This window comes from Schistocerca serialis, chromosome 1 (genome assembly GCF_023864345.2).
Source record: "Schistocerca serialis cubense isolate TAMUIC-IGC-003099 chromosome 1, iqSchSeri2.2, whole genome shotgun sequence".
Taxonomy (NCBI): domain Eukaryota; kingdom Metazoa; phylum Arthropoda; class Insecta; order Orthoptera; family Acrididae; genus Schistocerca; species Schistocerca serialis.
In genome coordinates this window covers 808,577,497-808,597,660 of record NC_064638.1, presented here as the reverse complement: position 1 = coordinate 808,597,660, position 20,164 = coordinate 808,577,497, and the positions used below count along the sequence as shown (strand labels likewise).

Here is a 20,164-nt window from a genome sequence, read left to right as displayed (position 1 = left end):
CTAAGAGATTACCAGATGACTGACTGTAGTTAATACTTTCAGTGGCTTCAGTATTCAACAATACGGTGAAATCTCCACAGTATGCTTTTGCATTACACAAAGCTTGCTCAGAAAAATTCCCATGTGTTTACATTAGTATTCTAATTACAAGTAGGATTCGTGAAAAAGTCCTATGTTAGGTGAGAACGAGAGCATTTATGCTTTCTGCCTGGTCACCTAAGAAGGATGCGGTAGTGCTGTAGTTTCGCCAAATATTATTTCATTGTCTTTAAAAGTTGAATGACATTCGAAGAAGTACTGTTTTTCTACTTGTCTATGTCTGAACTGCACTGCTCACATCATTGCAGATTAGTTGGACCAGCTGGCCGGCCAGTGCTGTCCAAGTTAAATGTGGCACTAAAGCTGTCCTGCATTATTGTTAAGTCTGTGTGCTTAATACAGCATAAAAAACTTATTCTTATGATCATACTTGACTGTAATGGACACAGTTTTGCTTCTGCTGCACATGGAACAAAATCCAATGACATTCAAGAAAACACAGAATAATATATGGTGTGATGTTTTCATCAGGTTTATTTTTATGATGAACAGAATATAGTTGCAATGCAGGCAGTTTGAATTTGTGTACTACTTCAGAACGTTGAGCTTATGTTTAGTGGAGCACCAGCAGCAGCAGCAAGTGAAAATTATGAGAAGCTTCTCAGCAAGGCACTTTTCAGACTAGAATCTAAAGAATGTGTGCTACACATCGATGTAAAAACATCCTGGATCAGAAGCAGTAGCATCTGCAGTCACCAGCTATTGCGTAGAGCATGATTCTCAGGAAATTATTGCGTATAAATTTCGCCCCAGTCGCTTAAGTGGTGCTAGTAGCGCAATTATGAGGATGCAGATCAGGTTTGCTTAAAATACATGCTGTACCAGTTGTGGGCATTAGTTACCGCTGAGATTGGATGTGGTGAGTTTATGTTAGTCAAGAATGTGTAAAATGACAAACACTCCATTATTATCACCTCACTGTGTTCGAAATAGATTATGAAAAATGGCTATGATAAGCTGGATGTTCCTTGTGTGATACTGCAGAAAGAACTGGCAGAAATTTAGCCATTGTAAATGATTTCTGGCAACGGTCAAGTGATCTACTAGCTAAGTTGCAACCACTGTGTTGCATTCTATGTGGATGTGACAACCAACAAGATGTGTGTCCACACGAATGGCCACCGACCAACTCTGGCTAAAATGGAAATGCTGTGTGGCTAGGGCTTCCCATCAGGTGCAAGTCTTTCGAGTTGATGCCACTTCGGTGACTTACACGTTGATGGGGATGAAATGATGATACAAACAACACAACACAACACCCAGTTCCTGGGCGGAGAAAATCTCCGACCCAGCCGGGGATCATACTTGGGCCATTAGGTATGACATTCCGTGATGCTGACCACTCAGCTACCAGGGGCGGACACTGCGGCTACGAAACAGTTTGACCACCCCATTGCTGAGCATGCCCTCCAACACTATGTTCTGCATTTATACGACTGCTTCACAGCCTGTGCCATCTGTATGCTTCCCACCAACACCAGATTTTCAGAACTGCACAGATGGGAACTCTCCCTGCAATGTATTCTACGTTCTTGTAATCTTCCTGATCTCAACCTTCATTAGTCTTTGTCTGACCCTCTGGTCCCTTCCCTGTTCTCATTCCAGCACTACACAGTCCTCTATTCCACCAATGCACCCACAGTCTCTTTACCACTCTCCTTTTCCATTAACCCATCCTGCCTCCCGTCTAACCTCCTGACTGCACCAAACTGCCCTATCCTCTTCCACCTTGTCCCTGTATGCCGCCCCCCCCCCCCCCCCAAAGCAACACCTTACTGACTCCCACCCACCTGCTATCCCTCCCTGACACAGCCTCCTCCAAACGTCCACACCACTAGGTTGCATCTCCCATCATGCACTGCTGCTCACAGTGTGGCTTCAGCAGGCAGAGACTGTGGCGCATGCTCACTATCTCCGACAAAGGTCTTAATGGCCAAACACTCATTTTCTGACAATCTTTTTGTTGTGCCTATCTGCGACTCACGGTCTCTGCTATATGATGAGTAACAGCTATCCTTCTCACAATGTTACATCGCCTTCTGCATTTTCCATCTTTGAATTTTAGCTAGACAAATGAAATTTCATTACCTACATTAATTACTTTTTGGTGTTGCGATTTTTTCCCATCAGTGTAGTCAAGAAACACTCCACCTATTTGTCATTTGTTTCCACCAAAATCAGAATGTAGAATCCATTGGATTTGGCATTGTCAGTGATTGTCTGGGACCTGATGTAACTAATGTGCACATTTTATCAAGAGCTCCTTAAAAACTTAGCACAGTTTGCTCAGATATCCCTACATCTATGATTTCAGTGATGCCTCCAGTGCCCAATACAAAAGTTTCAAAAATTCTATATTTGTCCTGTAATAAAATACACTTTGGAATGAGAACAGAATGGAATTTTTTGCTACAAGTCATGAAAAATCACCTTATGATGGGATTGGAGAAAAAAAAAACAAATAGTAGACACAGCAAGCTCACAATGACTAACTAATAAGCAGATTCTTACACATGTAGCTCTGTTTCACTTTTGCACCAAGCATTAATGGCATTAAATTTGATTTCATCAGCAAATAAGAAATTGAACAAAAGAAAGCTTTACGAGAAGAGTGGTTTAAACATTGGCATACCCTAGCGGGAACTGGAGAAAACTGATGAAACACTAATTCAAACCAGTAGAGCTTCAGATGATGCACCATCTTTTCTGGACAAAATTAGTGGCAGATTGAAAGAGAGATATTTATAGTGGACCTCCAGCCAGGACAATATGCTGCATGTAATTATGAAAAAGTCTAGTTGACTGGAAATATCTGATACTTCCACTGAGCAGAAGGATGCTTTAATCACATAAACCACAAACCAAGCGAGTGTGTTGCAGCTGTTACACAACGATTTTACTACCATAATCTCCAATGCCTTGGTATCACACAGTTGAACATCAAGCTTATAACCTGTATGATTCTGTACTACCTTTAGCAGAAAAACAGGCTGAAATACATCATGATGACTTTCGACATGAGACACCCCCTTTTTTTATGTTTTCATTTCTACTGACTCAATCTCACTTCCTAGCAATCAGGATTTATAATACTGCCATCCCCAGAGTGTACTAAACAATCTTCTAAGATAATAAAATGTCAGATTTGAGTACCGATGGAATACGGGCATATTTTTAATGCAACTCCACCCTGTCATTGCTTTTTAAGCTCTTATGTGCTCATATTGCAAAACCAAAACTAGTTTTTTAGGTGGTCTAGAACAGGGTCCTTAAAATGAAAATGATGTAAGAGTTCACGGGAAACTTTTTGTAAAAGTGGGCTAAAAATACCAATTTTCGGCCATGCACAAAAATGGTCAACTTTGCACTTAATCTGTAAACTACTGGAAAGCAGGAGCAGCCTGAAATTTTATATTCAAAGACCTCGTATTAACAAGTTGTTGTGTGAAAAGTTTCAGGTTTATCCCACAATCACTTCTGGGGATATGAAAACCTAAACTTCACTTTTTATCATTGTAAGGAAATTTATTTTACATTTGAAATACATAAAATCTAAGGGAATTTTGAACTACTCCCAATTTGTTGTTTAGGGGAAATATAAAGCAGTTCAGCTTGAGAGTGTTTACTGGTCATTTGTGATCACCTCCGGCAGCAGCCTCACCTATTTCTGAGAGTTTGTTGTTGTTCTTGGGTGTGACAGTTTATGCTGTTTGGTTATAAACGCACCATACTTGTTATAAGGAGCAGTCAAATGTAATTGAGACAGATGGAAGGCAAGCAAGTAAACTGCTGATTATTTCAAAGGTAATCACCATAACTGTTAATACACTTAGTTTGAGATAAGGTGGTCAGTGCCTTCATGGCAAAATGTTTGCAGCTGCCTACATAACCATGATTGTACCCAGGTGTCTAAATAAACGGCCACAAGTGCCTTCCCTCAGAATTGCATAGGGAGAGAGCAGGACTGTGTGGAGGGAATGTATGAGCTCCCCAGAGAAATTTCTGAAGTGTAGTCAAACCAACCTTGCAAATATGCCTCATCCAAGTCTTTGTAATCAGAATGAGTACACACAGTTTATTGCTTACTACATTTTCCTTGTTCACACAGTAAAACTTCAGCATCACGTTTTAATTTATAACTTTCTTACTACTAACTATTTGCAGTACCCTTTGCAGACAGTATCTATATGTATCTCTGAATGTACCTGCAAAACAATCAATGTAAGAGAAATAGTCCACGAGATGACATCAAACATCGACATGTACGAATATACTGTTTTTGTTTAAAATGGAGTGCAAAATTACACAGACTATATTCATCCAGTGTTTTATTATGAAAGCATTTAGTGACTTCTAATAAAGTTTAAACATAATTTCCCATCTTTTCTGAGCTACTGTTCACTCACATGCTTAATGTCAAATATTTAACACATTAACCCATTTGTGAAGTAATCAGATGTTTGAAGGTTGTTTTTTTTTTTTTACACATGTGAGTTTCATTCTTAAAAAATTGGGGCTTGCTAAAAACACACTTGCTGGACAATTATTTTCTACCCGATGAATTATAGAACTCTAAAGCCCGATCTATCTTTTCATTTATTTGCTGTGAATGATCAAAGATTTAAAGAATACATTTTGATATAATCAAGTTAGGTATTCAATGTTAAAAAATTCACTTTTCTTGTGGCATGTTATGACTTGTGTTTAAATGGTTAAAAACAAACTTACCACGCCACTTTTGTCCACAATTTCCTGAATGATCCTGCCATTCTTTCCAATGACTTTCCCCACCAACACTCGAGGAACTTGAATAGATTCTTCACTGTACTCCAACATACTTCGAGCCTTTTTTACCGATTCAGCGGTCTGAAAACAAAATGTTCAAAAATTTATTTTTTACTTTATGACATTGAGACAAAATGATTAGTATGCTATTAAGTTTCACAGTATTATTTTACATTGCTTTGTTCTCGCGTAAAGCACACTACTTATTTTTTCTTATGACAATGGAGCGTGAAATTAAAATCTCTTGACTAATTGGTCTCTTAACCTCCAATGTTCTCTTTAGTACAGGTTTTATTCCACACCTTTATTGTAAATTTTCCATTTAAGCTACTTGTAAATGTATCTCAATATAAATACTACAAGATGAAACCTCAGAATAAGCACTCAGATTTGTGACAATGTTTTTATTTATGGTTGAATAGCTCTTTGGAAACACTTCCCACAAAGAGAGACCAATTTCATGTAGTCTCATTTTCGCAAGTACTTTACAATTATTCCCTGCAAAGATAGTCAAATACTTTTATCACATGGGAACATGTACAGAAAACCATTTTGCTTTTAAAAATGTGTCAACTCAAAGGATCTTTCCACATTTGTAAATGACATCTTGCACATTCCTAAACAACTATTTGTCAGTGATCTGACTAAAGCCTATGATTGTGTTGATCAAAATGTTTTATTTAAGAAAGCTCGGCACTATGTCAGTTGATCAATATGTAACCTACTGAAATCTAACTTCAAAGAGGAAGTAATTTTGTAAACAATGGACTGCAGATGGGTATATTTGTTATGTAAGTGACTATTTCCTCAGGTTTCTTCCCCAAGTCCACTTTTAATTCAGAATCAAGCTAACAGCCTGCCTATAGCAGTAATCAGTGAGCATAAATAAGCAATATTTGTTGATGACATTTGCACTTCTGACTGGTAGGGATGATATTCAAGAATGCATTTGATACTTTTCGAAATTCTCAAGGGGTTTACTCTCAGTTCCCTTTCTGTGAACTTCAACAAGTCTAACCCAATTCAGTTTCACTATAGCCATTGTGACATACTGTTAATTAGCAAGTACAGAGTAACTGCAGACTAAAGTAAAAATCCTTTCAGACTAAACACCAATGGGCATTTTGAAACACACAAACGTAGGCTTCCGTGGCCATTGTCACAGTCAAAAAAAATTTTTCTGGGTTTGTGACTACATTGTCAATACGTGAAACTACCGACGTTTTGGTCACTTTTGCAAATGACCTCCTTCAGGTTGTTTTTGTTAACTGCTGAATGAGAAAACTTTTTCCTTATATACCTGCAAGGTGGCTGCTATCTAATTCTGATAGGCTGTTAATGATGAAGGGGAGGGATGTTAGAAGTTCTTTATTCGTGTTCTTATTATTTCTTTCCATTGGTGGAAACCCGACGTTCTGATTGGTGTTTGCATTACTACTTACGATCGGTGGAAACTGGCAAATGGAAAACCAGGCAGCAGTTATGATGTGGGGTGGTTTTCCTGCTTTCTAGCACTGGTTGAGGTGCACCAGTACTCTATGTACCTGTAACCCCTGCGGTCTCCTGCACACTTTTGTGTATTGCTTCATGTGAGCCGTAGTCCCGCAATTCTGTTACTGCTGGCAGCCAAGACGTCTGACGTCTGTACCCATCTTCTCTGTTCATGTTGGCAGGTTGCTTGGCTATTTCTATTGCCTCTCTAATCTTCCTCCTGAAAATAAGAGGCTGTTTCTCCAGTATGCGAACTTCATCAAAATCAATCTGTTTACCATACTCATCCTGATGTTCTGCCGCCACTGACTTGGTGTGTTGTCTTACTCGGATATATCTTGGGTGTTCAGATATCTGTGTGCTGATGGGTCACCTCGTTTCACCTACATACACTAATCCACATTCGCACCTGGTTTTGTAAACTTCAGCAGCATGCAGTTTGTCAACTGCATCTTTTGTTGCGCGAAGAACATCTTTAATTCTGTTGCTGCTTCTGAAATGGGCTTGACGCCTGTTCAGTGGAGAATTTTGCCCACCCATTCAGTGACACCTTTGAACATATGGTAATAGAGAGATGTTTGGTACCTCCTCCTGCTCTCCTCTATAGTCTCCATTGTCGCCGTAGTTCCATCCCATAACCATTGTCACCAAAAATGGACTTTACATTTTCTAGTCCACCCTTTGGATATTCTTCATTGCTGATCCTGTGAGCCCTCTTTGTTAAAGTTTGCACGTCTAATTTCTTCTGCATAGTGTGGTGATGAGAGGACGCATATATAGCAGGCATCAAGCCAATTTTCCAAAACAGCAACAGAATAAAAGATGTTCTTCACGCAACGAAAGATTTAGTTTACAAACTACATGCTGCTGGAGTTTTACAAAATTAGGTGCAAATGTGGATTAGTGTATGTAGGTGAGACGGGGTAACTTATCACCACATAGATACCTGAACACTACAGATATATCTGACTATGACAACATACCAAGTCAGTGGTGGCAGGACACCAGGATGAGTGCACCAAACACATCTGTTTAGTTGAATCTCAGGTACTGGCAAAACAGCCTCTACTTTCAGGAGAAAAATTAGAGCGCCAATAGAAATAGGAAAGTTATCCACTAACATGAAGAGAGAATACAGGTACAGACTTCCAACATCTTGGCTGCCAGCAATAACAGCTTTACTAGACAACAGCTCACATGAAGCAACACACAGAGGCACATGGGAGACTGCAGCGACCACAGGTATATAAGAGAGCCGGCACTAGAGAGCAGGAAAACAATGCCACGTCACAGCTGCTGCCTGGTTTTCCATTCGCCAATTTCCACTAATCACAAGCAGTAATACAAACACCAATCAAAATGTCAGGTTTCCACCAATGAAAAGAAATAATAACAACACCAATAAGGAACTTCTAACATCCCTTCCAGTCGTCCGTAACAGCCTACCAAAATTAGATAACAGCAATGTCTGCAGGTATATAAGGAAAAAAGTTCTCTCATTCAGCAATAAAGAAAAACACCCTGAAGGAGGTCACCTGCAACAGTGACTGAAACGTTGGTAGTTTTACATTTTGACAATGCAGTCTCAAATCCAGAAAAAATTTACTGACTTCGAAACATGTTTTCACTACAGTTTTTGGAAAGAAATTACAATGAATTGTTCCAATGTGACAGGAGCAATTGCAAAATAGTAGGGGTTTATTAATGACTGGGAATTCAAAAGGACCACCTCATGGACTGTGTATGCCTGATGGCCTCATTCAACATGCTGAAGGTGTTCTGGCTATCACAGAGAACACAGGGTGCAATCAACTGCAGATTATGGCACAGTGTAATGAACAATTCAAATCATCTGCACTCCAACGTCATACTTCGTCCATTCCCATCACTGGCAGAGAAGAGCAGCCCCACTGGCGCAGTTTCAATGGCGCTCACAAGCTGCAGCAATGTCCCCATGACGGATTTGTGATCCCTTCCTCAGCCAAGTAGAAGGCTTGGACCAGTGACATAGATGATTCTGCAACAAGCTAAGCTGTGACTTCCTGGACTCTCACCATTAGGTTATGAACTGTAGGGTCCCCCTAAATGTGTCATGGGGTTCACACAAATCTCTTCTAGCTTAATTGACTCCTCACCCAATCCAGGCAATGAAAGCTGCAAAATGTCCCAAAGTATTAGTGACCGATCAAAAGAAAGTGTCCCACACATGAAACCATTAAAACCTCAATGTGCAGAAAGATGGCTAAAACCCAAAATTGACAGCAGTGAGACCATTCTGTCATCAGTGGAGGAGATTTAAATAATCTAAGACTTGATTGAGATAATTGCAGTTGTTAGTGGTGCGCATAGCGACGACGTCCATTGAAACACTACATGCTTTCCCTGAAAATTATTTTGATTTAATACATTCATCATGAGTACTTCCAAAACTTTTGTCTTGATGGCAACATGCAGACCTGACTTTTTTGAGGACTGTCCACATTGAAACTGGTATCAGTGACAACTGCAGCTTTTTGAAGTAAACAGAGCAACTAGAACAAGGAGATTGATTTACATGTCCAGAAAGTTAAAGTGGCATATCACATCTCAGAGGGAAGCTTGAAACATTTACTTGAGTGTAGGAGCATGTAGTGCAGTAAGACTAGTTAAACATGCACTAGGTAGATGTGTACACAGAAGAACGGCTCATCATACGAGGGACACACTATAGCACACAGTCTCTGTAAAGGAACTTCGGGAGAGAGGCTACTGCATAACTAGGTGTGAAAGTATTGTGGTCTACAGATACAGAGATACAACAAACATATATGGCTGTCAAAAGGGGAGAATGTGAAACCTTCAATGAGCACCTAGTGGAATCTTATCAAAAGATCTCTCACAAATATTAAGGAAATTAGTCATACATTTTTAGGTTGCCAGTGGCACTTAAGTTAGTATACAGCCACTCGTGTAAGCACAGCAACTGAAACTGAGGCTAGCAAAGCAACAGCAGAAACCCATAATTCAGTTTACAAATGTCCCTCTGCAAAGGAAGATGTAGAAATACAACTCCAGTTTAATTCCGTCACCACTGCAAGGATGACTAACACAAATATTAGTGTCAGTAGTGTTGAGAAATAACTGAAATCATGAAGATTAAGCAAGGCCGCAGGAATGCCAGCCTACAGAATACTGAGCAGAGTAAGCTCCCATTTTAACAAGCTACAATAGACTGCACGAATACAAAACTATGTTCAGTGACAAACAAAATACAGGTCACACCCATCTTCAAGATGGGTAGCAATTACTGCCCAATACCATTTACGTCCATCAGTTTTAGTAGATGCTCTTAGTTAAAACACAATGAGGTACCTTTTAACAGAATGACCTCCCATCCACACCAACCAGCATGGGTTTCGAAAATAGCTTTCTCTGATATTTCATCTGGCTTCAGCACCTACAGAAAGCTGTCACAGGCTCCTGCATGCGTGTTTTCTAATTCAGGACAAGGCCTTTTCGCTTAAAGCTTAGATATTTAGCAGCCTTTTCGTTATGCCTGTCTGTGACTCAACATTTCTTCTATATGGCGAGTAGCAATCTATTCTCTTCAGAATATTGTTGCAAACGCCAGACTTTGGATTTTTGGTAGAATACTATGGAAATGCTATCAGTCTACAGAGACAAGATTGCTTATGTATACTGTTAAAGACTACATTTTAGAATATTGTTCGCGGATATTTAATGCATCCAAAGAAAAGTGGCACAAATAGTCACAGGTTTGCCCAATTTCTGGTAGAGATCCACAGATGAGGGTTTAAAGAGGTGGTGAAGGGAGTGAAGTGACAGGAAGATGGTCAGAGTGATAGTGAAGGAGATTGTTTGGAAATTCTGGGAGTATATACACCACAAGTTGGATGTTCTAAAGAAGAGCAGGACTTTGAAGAGGAAATGTGAAGACATGTAACATGACAGAAGAGCACAATAATGAGCGCGCTAAATGGATACGTGGACAAGACAATTGTAATGACTTCTGTAAAAGGAATGGACTAGCAGTAGGCAACACCTGGTCATAAGGTAACATGGTAGAGCCATGATTTGTCGAGAATCTGTGGTAGGCTACATAATATGTGACCAGTACACAAAAAGAACAGCAAGAGAGATTTAATCAGCGACAGAGATTAAAGAGGAAATGGGGGATAAAAGACAAGAAACACGGATAATGTGAAAGTTGAAAGAAAAGAAACACAAAGAAGAATTTTCAAAAAAGTAATGAGTAGTATATCAATGGATGAAATGAAGTCAGAAGAGAAATCAGGAAGTTTCAAAACAGTGATGGTGGAAGTAGCAGAAAAAAATTGTGGAAGAACCTGTGGCAAGGAAAGTTGAAACAAACACCATTGTGTATGATAAGAGAAAGGGGGAGAGCTGCATAGAAAAGAAAAACATTCTGTATAGGGTTTCAAGAGAGTACTGAGGGAGGAGGAAGGAGGAGGGGGCAGGAGGAGGGGGGGGGGGGAGAGAGAGAGAGAGAGAGAGAGAGAGAGAGAGAGAGAGAGAGAGAGAGAGAGAGAGAGAGGAGGAGGAGGAGGAGAAAGGGGAGACAGTCAGGAAGAAGAGGAATGGATGGAATAGTCGACAAAAATAACAGAAGAGAATAGTTAAAAGAGTATCAAGATCCTCTGTGGAATGGTTAAGGCTAAGAAAAGAGACACAAGGAAAAAATGTCAGGATAAAAATAATGTACGAAAGGAAGTTTAGTATGTATAGGAAATCATGCAGATGTTGAAAGAATATTCTGAAGTTACTAAACCACCAATGGAAATATGGAGGAGGAAAATGAGGAGTGTGTATGTAGATGCTGAGATGCACCTAATCTGGACAAAGATAAAGGAAGTGATAGTGTAACAGGAGGAAAGGTAGCTGGACTGGGAATGTGGAGAGGGTGAAAGCAGCTGTCATTTAGAAGTACAGTGGTTTCATCAGGTCATGAGAACAGTGCAGAAAGAAACAATACCTTAAGATTAGAGTAAGGAAGAAGAGTTGCAGGAAATTGCCAAAAACTGTAATGGAGTTAGTTTGTTCTGTCATGCTGACTAGTTTGTGAAGATCCTGGGAAACAGTGTACACACGAGAGGTGGTCGTCAGGCAGGAACTGTGTGTGTTTAAATGAAGAAGATCAGCAATGGATCTAATTTTTAGTAAGAACTACAAGAGACTGAATACAGTAAGGCTTCAGTAATTCCCTGGGTATTGGAAACAGGAGGATGCTGTTTTAGTATTTCATGCTTCAGTGCAAGTTCCAAACACCAGACTTATTAGTGTTGGCACATAGCGAGCTTTTGTGCAAAACTAAAATGCCAATTCTAATTTATAACTGAGAATAATTTCCCCTCTTGTTACCAAGTCTTGGCATGGCATATTAGCAATTTGAGGGAAGCTACCAAACCTGCCTTCGATGAAGAATATTTCTTACTAGTTTCAACAAATTAGACCAATATAAACTGCAAAATTGGCGTGCCTTGCAAACAGCACAGCCTTATCAGCCATCAAGTCAGACATTAAGAACAAAGTCAATTAAACCCACAAAATTATTATTAGACTGTAAAATTATAGTTGCAACACTGATGTAACTAACGAATATATAAAACGTTTATTTCATAGTTCTTGTATTATTGGTGGACATAGACAAGGGCAATTACAAGACAGCAGTGGACAGAAAACTGGATAGCTACATTGCTGAAAATTATAAGTATGGAGAATTCATTTTAGTCATTCCCTCTCAGTTCCAAGGATAGATAAATTGTTCAGAATTTAGTACAAATTGGCATTCTTCCATTCTTATAGCATAGTAGTAGTTGGTATCAATTACAGAACAAGAATTGTGCGAGGAAGTACTGTTACATAGTTTCTCATTCAGTTATTCAGAGGTAATCTAATTGTTGCAATATTTAGCCCTTTTCACTGTATTTGAATGTTATTGTTGCTGTCCAATAAAGGAGATTTTAATGTTTCATTGAGTTTAACTTGGTATGGTAACGACGTATAAAAAGCTTAAAAAGGAAACTCTAGGACAAGGTAATGTTCAGACAGTCATGGAGGATACTGAACCAGCCACTATGGACCAACCTCTCACAGCTCTGCTACCTGAATTATTCCACAGAGGTTGAACTGGTATTGAAGAAACAGGAGGCAATGTCTGAAAAACAGGAAAAAACTTGCAGACTAAAAATGATTCAACCAATGCTCAAACTGCCATACACGAGATATGCGAGTCTCATAACAAACTGGGGGCAAAATTTTAGAATCTCACTCTGTGTTATGCAATAATATCTCTGAATTTCATGCCAACTTAGCTAATCAGATTAGCTGAGTTAAAGACAACACATCAGGACTTGCTGGATGCAGTTTCACACTTAATCACAAATTCACCAGTGCCATGAAACCTTTTCCGGAAAAGTTAAAGAATTGGCAATCCATATTGCGAATAACTCTCTGGAACACGACAAAATGATCAATTTGCATTACAAAAGAATCATTTCAGGCTTGCACTGACACTAAATTAGTGGAAACCTAGAAAATGGATTTTATGACATTAAAACCCAACTCTGGGAAGATTTTGCACAGTGGTGAGCTACATTTAACAACCAAGTAAAATCTGTAAACAAGGAACTAGCTGACAGCAAGGAAGCACTCTGTGTTTACCAGACAGGTGTCCCTAAATCTGAATGGATACCTGCACAGGCTCTGAAGTCTGTAGTATCGCCAGGCAGATCTTGATACGAATCCATAACTTCACATGCTTAGTATGTGGGGCTGATGGTGAATTACACTACAAGATGATCATAGAAGAGAAACTGACTGAACAGACTACTGAAAGTAATTAACCCAGATAAAAGCAGCATTCATGCAGTCTTATTCATACAGGGTGTCCAGAAAAGAGATCCCTGATTTCAAAATTAAATATCTCGAAAACAAAGATTGATAGAGGAATGCAGTAAACGGTATGTTTATTGTGAAAGCTGTAAGAAGTTTATACAGCAGTTTGAAATAATAGTTACAAAAGCTGCTAACAGATGGCGCTGTACGCTATACATCTCATATCAGCATACCTAAGTGTAATAATCGTATGAAAACCATCTTTGCAAACAATCACATCACAATGTTTTCAAAATGTTCACCATTGGCACTACAGAGGTGGCGCAAACTAAGAATGAAATTCGCCATCACATTTTGTAGTGTCTCAACCGAAGGATTCACATGCCACAGAGATTGCCGATTCAAGCTCGTCCAGTGTGGCGGGGCGCTTTGGGTAGACCATGTCTTTCACTGTGCCCCACAAAAAAAAAGTCACAGGGAGTCAAATCCGGCGAATATGGAGGCCAATCCATGCCTGCACCAGTAAATTTGGGATATTCCAAAGCAATGACTCGATTCCTGAAGTATTCCTCAAGAAAGCGAAACACTTGTTCAGTCCGATGTGGCCGGGTTCCGTCTTGCATAAACCATTCAGTACCTGGTCGATCCTCTAACGCTTGCTGTGTGGCAACAAATTGTTCCAAAATTGCAACGTAACGTGCATCAGTGACCGTTTCTCGAATGAAAAAAGGGCCAATAATGCCTCTGATGCATACTGCAGCCCACACAGTAACTTTAAGAGAATACAGGGGTTTCGCTTCACACCAATATGGCTTTTCGGAACCCCAAAATCGCCAGTTCTGCTTATTCACGTATCCATTCAGGTGGAAGTGTGCTTCATCTGTAAACCAGATGCAGCCAACATCAAATCCTTCACTATCAATCATTGTGAGCATCTGATTAGCAAAGGCAACCCTTTGTTGCACAACTCGTACGAGTATGGCCTGGTGCGTTTGAATTTTGAATGGAAACATGTGTAGGGCCTTTCTCAGTATTTTCTGCGTGCTGGAATGCTTCAAACCAGTCTCAGATGCAATTCTACGGACAGATGACATTGGATTTCGCTGAATAATTCCAGAAACTGTGGTGATATTTTCAGGCGTAACTGCAGTTTGCTTGTGGCCAACATGCCCCACTAGATCATCAGTTACGCTGCCTGTTCGTAGAAATCTTGCGAAGAGCGTACGAATGGTTTTCGCATCGGGTCCTTTTGGAACATTAAACCATGCTTGAAAACTTCGCCTTGTTGCCGTAGGACTCTCTTCTAACCTGTGGTACTCTAGCACCAGAAAAACGCGTTGTTCAATGGGGTACATGGTTTTAATCTCTTCCTTCAGTACGCTAACCTCCTTTCACGTTTCAATAGTGGAACTGATCGCTCTGGGCTTCAGATCACTATTTATACTAGGCATTACGTATGACGATTACAGCGCCATCTGTTAGCAGCTTTTGGAACTATTATTTCAAACTGCTGTATAAACTACTTACAGCTTTCACAATAAACATACCATTTACTGCATTCCTCTATCGATCTTTGTTTTCGAGATATTTAATTTTGAAATCAGGGAGTCCTTTTCTGGACCCCCTGTATGAGCCTTTAAAGACGCACTACCTTTGTGGAACAAAATACAGGAGGTGGCTATACGAGTGGGTTTATTCATATGGATGGTTGGTTTAAAGGAGAGGGAGAAGGGACCAAACTGCAAGGTCATCAGTCCCTTGTTCCCGGTAAAATAATTACACAAGGGAAAGAAGAAAAGAAAGGAGATGTACAGTACAAGTACAGGAGAATTGCAGAACCAGAAGAACGACAGGACGACAGCCCACACTACTATAGACAAAACAGGAAAAGAAAACCACAGAGATAAGCAAGAAACAGGTAGAAGGGCTAAAAACAAGAGCAGATGACCGTGGCTGGCCAACCACGAGAATAAAAAGGAAAAGCCAGCCACTCTGCGACACATCAAAACATCCAGCCTAAAAGCACTAGGGTGGAGGACACAAAGGGACAAGGGACATGTGTGAAAACTTATATAGAATGATAAAACCCACTGTCAGCTGGACGCCTCACCAACACTGAGGTGGGTCAGTGCGGCGCAGGAGGTAGTCGTGTGTCACCCAAGCGTGGCCAATGTGGAGCCAACAGAGAACCACAGAGTCCCTGTGAGAGGCCCACGTGGAGGTCTTCCATACATTCGTAGTCTCCTTAATGGCGCACAGTTTGTTGTGCATACTGTTATGCCAGTCCATCTCCCAAAGACGCAAAACCTTGTGGTGTAGTACTGAACACACTTCAGTTGCAGAGAAGCCGATCTCCAAAAGCGTTTTCCGCGTAGCCTCTTTGGCCAGTCCGTCAGTTTGTTGCCTGGGATTCCGACGTGACCTGGGATCCTAACAAACACCACTGAACGACTGGACTGTTCCAGGGCATAGATGGACTCCCAGATGGTCGCAACCAAAGATGACAAGGGTAGCACTGGTCGACAGCTTGTAGGCTGCTCAAGGAGTCAGTACACAGCAGAAATGACTTCCCTGGGCATGAACAGATGTGCTCAATAGCAAGAGATGTAGCCACCAGCTCGACAATGAAAACACTGCAGCCATCAGGGATGGAATGCTGTTCAACATGTCCTCCATGGACATACATGAAGCCAACATGATCATCAGCCATCGAGCTGTCGATGTAAACCATTTCATGGACCTGGTATATGCCAAGAATCGAGAGGAAGTGGCAGCGGAGAGCAGTGGGGTTAACGGAGTCCTTAGGGCCATGTGAAAGGTCCAGGCAAAGCCGCAGCATAGGCGTACATCATGGAGGTGTATGTGAATGGACCTCAAGGATAGGTGGTAAAGGCAAGGACCCCAGTTCGGAAAGAAGGGATTGGACTGACACAAACTGCAATTGGAAGCCCTGACGCTGGCCAGAGTGGCCGAGCAGTTCTAGGCGGTACATTCTGGAGCCGCGTGACCGCTACAGTCGCAGGTTCGAATCCTGCCTCGGGCATGGATGTGTGTGATATCCTTAGGTTAGTTAGATTTAAGTAGTTCTAATTTCTAGGGGACCGATGCAACTGGCCATTTTTGATGCCCTGACCTGGGCCGCCAAGGTGGGAGATGAACGGCCATGGGTGGGAAAAGGAGATTAATTCGGATGCGCAGGAGAACTACGAACATGTGCAACGGAACTGGCCAGCAGTTGTGCATGCCTAACCTGCACAGGAGGGACTCCAGGCTCCACCAGGATGCTGGTCACTGGATTCGCCCTAAAAGCTCCTGGCACTAGGCGAACGCCACAGTGGTGCACCGGGTTTAGTAAACGCAATGCTGAGGCCACCACCGAACCATAAACCAGACTCCCATAGTCAAGACAGGATTGAACAAGGGCTCTGTAAGAGCTGCAGCAGTGTAAAGCGATCTGCACCCCAGTTGGTGTTGTCAGTTAGCGAAGGGCACTGAGATGCTCCAGCACTTCCTCTTAAGCTGACGAAGATGAGGAAACTAATTCAATCAAGCATCAAAAACCAGTCCTGAATATCGATATGTCTCCACTACAGTGAGTGGATTGTCATCATGGTAAAGTTCTGGTTGCGGATGAACAGTATGACCGAGACAGAACTGCATAATACACGACTTTGCAGCCAAAAACTGGAAACTGTGGGCTAGAGACCATGACTGCGCCTTGTGGATGGCTCCCTGTAGGCGACGCTCAGCAACACCAGTACTGGTGGAGCAGTACGAAATGCAAAAGTCTTCTGCATACAGAGAAGGTGAGACGGACAGCCCTACACCTGCTGCTAGACCATTAATGGCCACTCAAATCAGAAACTCACTCAATACAGAACCCTGCGGGACCCCACTCTCCTGGATATGGATGGAACTATGGGAAGCATCAACTTGGACACGGAAAGTACGAAGCTACACGAAATTTTGGATAAACATCGGGAGCCGCCTTGGAGACCCCACCTGTATATGTGGCAAGGATATAATGTCGCCAGGTCGTGTCATATGCTTTTATAAATAAAGAGAGACAGCAACCAGGTGTTTGCAACTGGAAAAGGCTATTCGGATGGCAGACTTGAGGGACACAAGATTATCAGTGGTAGAGCGACCCTGGCGGAAGCCACCCTGACATGGAGCCAGAAGGCCACATGACTCCAGGACCCAACCAACCACTGGCACACCATACATTCCAGAAGCTTACAAAGAACGTTGGTTAGGTTGATGGGCCGATAGCTATCCATAACAAGCGGGTTTTTACCGCGTTTGAGCACCGGAATGATGGTGCTCTACAGCCATTGCAATGGAAAAACGCCATCCCACCAGATCCGGTTGAAGATGACGAGGAGATGTTGCTTGTAGTCAGACGAGAGATGTTTAATCATCTGACTGTGGATCCGATTTGGCTCAGGAGCAGTGTTGGGGCAATGTGCTAGGGCACTGAGGAGCTCCCACCCTGTAAATGGGGTGTTATAGGACTCACTGTGGCGTACAGTGAACAAAGGGACTTTCCCTTCCAGCCGCCGTTTGAGGGTGTGAAAGGCTCGGAGGGAGGGAGGGAGGGAGGGAGGGAGGGAGGGAGGGTGGGAGGGTGGGTGGGGGTAGTTCTCTGATGCAGATCGAATAAGTAGATAACATGCTCTTTATGTTAACACCAGGAACACCTGTTGGGGTCTTGTACCCGGAAACATGTTTGATCCTTACCCAGACTTGGGAAGGTGGCTTATGGCACCCAATGGTCAAGACATTTCTTTCCCAACACTCCTGCTTCCGTTGTTAGATAAGGTGGCGAACGCAGGCACGGAGCTGTTTAAAGGCTGAGGCACTCCAGGGAAGGGTGTCGCTTATGCCACTGTAGAGCTTCCCAACACTCCTTAATTGCTTCAGCAACTTCTGGCAACCACTAAGGGACTGCCTTACGCCTTGGGCACACTAAAGAGCGAGGGATCGCATTTCCTGCCACAGAAAGGATTGTTGTAGCCACCTGCTCAACCATCACATCGATGTTCCCGTGTGGGGGAGTGTCAACGGTGGCAGCAGATGTGAAAGTTTCCCAGTCCACCTTGTTTAAAACCCATTTGGGCAGGGGTCCATGGGCCTGACACTGTGACAGTGACAGGAAGATGGGGAAGAGGTCACTACCATACAGGTAGTCATGTTCTCTCCAGTGGATAGATGGGAGAAGTCCAGGGCTGCAAATTGATAAATCAATGGCCCTGTAACTACCACGAGCTACACTGAAATGTGTGGCGGCGAGGCAGAGGTCAAACTGAGACAGTAAAGTTTCGACATCTCTGCCTTGGCCAGTAAGCACAGTGCCACCCCACAAGGGGTTTTGGGCATTAACATCTCCCAAAAGTAGGAAAGGTTTAGAGAGTTGATCAATCAGCGCAGCCAATATGTTCAGCAGTGCTTCACCATTTGGAGAAAGATATATATTGCAGACAGCTATTTCCTGCATCATCCTTATTCTGACAGCCACAGCTACAAGAGAGGTTTAAAGTGGCATAGTATCACTACAGACTGAATTTCGGACATATACACAAACCCTACCTGACACTCGACTATAGTCGCTATGGTTCCTGTAATATCCCTCATAGCCGCAGAGGGCAGGGGTCCACATTGCTGGGAACCACGTTTCGTGAAAGGCAATGCAGAAAGCAGGTGTAAGGCTAAACAGTTGCCTCCTGGGCTGGGAGGACTTCACTGATTAAGTCTCCGGGACTGAGGATGAACGTGAAGCCCTACAACCAGCTGCTTTTGGGCTCGACAGCCACTGGCGGGTGTTATCTTTCCCAATAGCAGAAAACTGGGAATGAGTGATCCAAGGGACCCCTTCCTAGTGAGAGGAGCCAAAGAAGATTTATGCTTCTCCAGCGCACAAGTGGGGACTAATATCCCCCATGGTTTGGGGGGGGGGGGGGGGGGGGGGTGTTCCCGAAGTAGGCGGTGTAGGCACAACAGGGACGGAAGGGCCCCCTCACCACCAAGAGGGCAGGTGCAGTCTTTCAGCTCTGCGAGGTGAATGGGGTTGGCAGAGCTGATGGGGCTACAACTGTTGTAGCGGCAGTGTAAGACGATGTTTTACATACAAGATGCAGGAGTTCAAATTTCCTCTTAGCCTCAGTGCAGGTCAGTCAGTCTGCCCAGAGTCTTTTACTCCATGATTTTCCTTTCTTTCTAGAGAATCTTGTAGTCAGGCGGGCAAGGCGAACAGTGCTCTCTGCAGTTGACACAGATGGGAGAAGGGACACATGGAGTATTGGGATGTAATGGGCATCCACAATCTTGATATGTAACGCTGGTTCCAGCATTTAAAGCACCACACTGGGGGAGGGATATAGGGCTTTACATCACAGAGGTAGACCATCACCTTGACATTCTCGAGTAATGTACCACCCTTGAAGGCCAAGAAGAAGGCATCGGTGGCAACCTGATTATTCCTTGGAGCCTGGTGGACACGAGGAACAAAATGTACACTTCGCAGCTCTAAATTGGCGCTCAGCTCATCGTCAGACTGCAAAAAGAAGGTCCCTGTGAAATATGATACTCTGTACCATATTTAAGCTCTTATGGGGTGTGATGGTTACAAAAACATTTCCCAGCTTGTCACAGTCAAGTAACGCCTGTGACTGGGAAGAGGATGCTGTTTTGATCAAGACTGACCCAGATCTCATTTTGGACAAGCCCTCCACCTCCCCAAACTTGTCCTCTAAATGCTCAACAAAAAAACCGAGGCTTCTCGTCATTAAAGATTCCCATCAGCTCTCGAATGTACAACGTACCGGGGTGAATAAGGGCTGCTGCCATCCTTAGTATGAAATTCCTCCCATGGTGTGACCAGGGAGGGGAACGATTTGAGGTCGTACTTCTGTGAGTTGAATTGAGCCCGTGAATG

At 42.4% G+C, this 20,164-nt stretch overlaps 1 protein-coding gene across 4 annotated transcripts in view; it reads right to left on the bottom strand.

The window, feature by feature from the left end:
• The window catches only part of LOC126484080 (synaptic functional regulator FMR1), a 261,579-nt gene that overhangs the window by 147,973 nt on the left and 93,442 nt on the right, over positions 1–20,164 (bottom strand). For all 4 annotated transcript variants that reach the window (XM_050107455.1, XM_050107477.1, XM_050107462.1 and 1 more), the window contains one exon: positions 4,828–4,965. In XM_050107455.1, the coding sequence (XP_049963412.1) occupies positions 4,828–4,965 (138 nt within the window). The remainder of the gene's footprint in view (positions 1–4,827; positions 4,966–20,164) is intronic.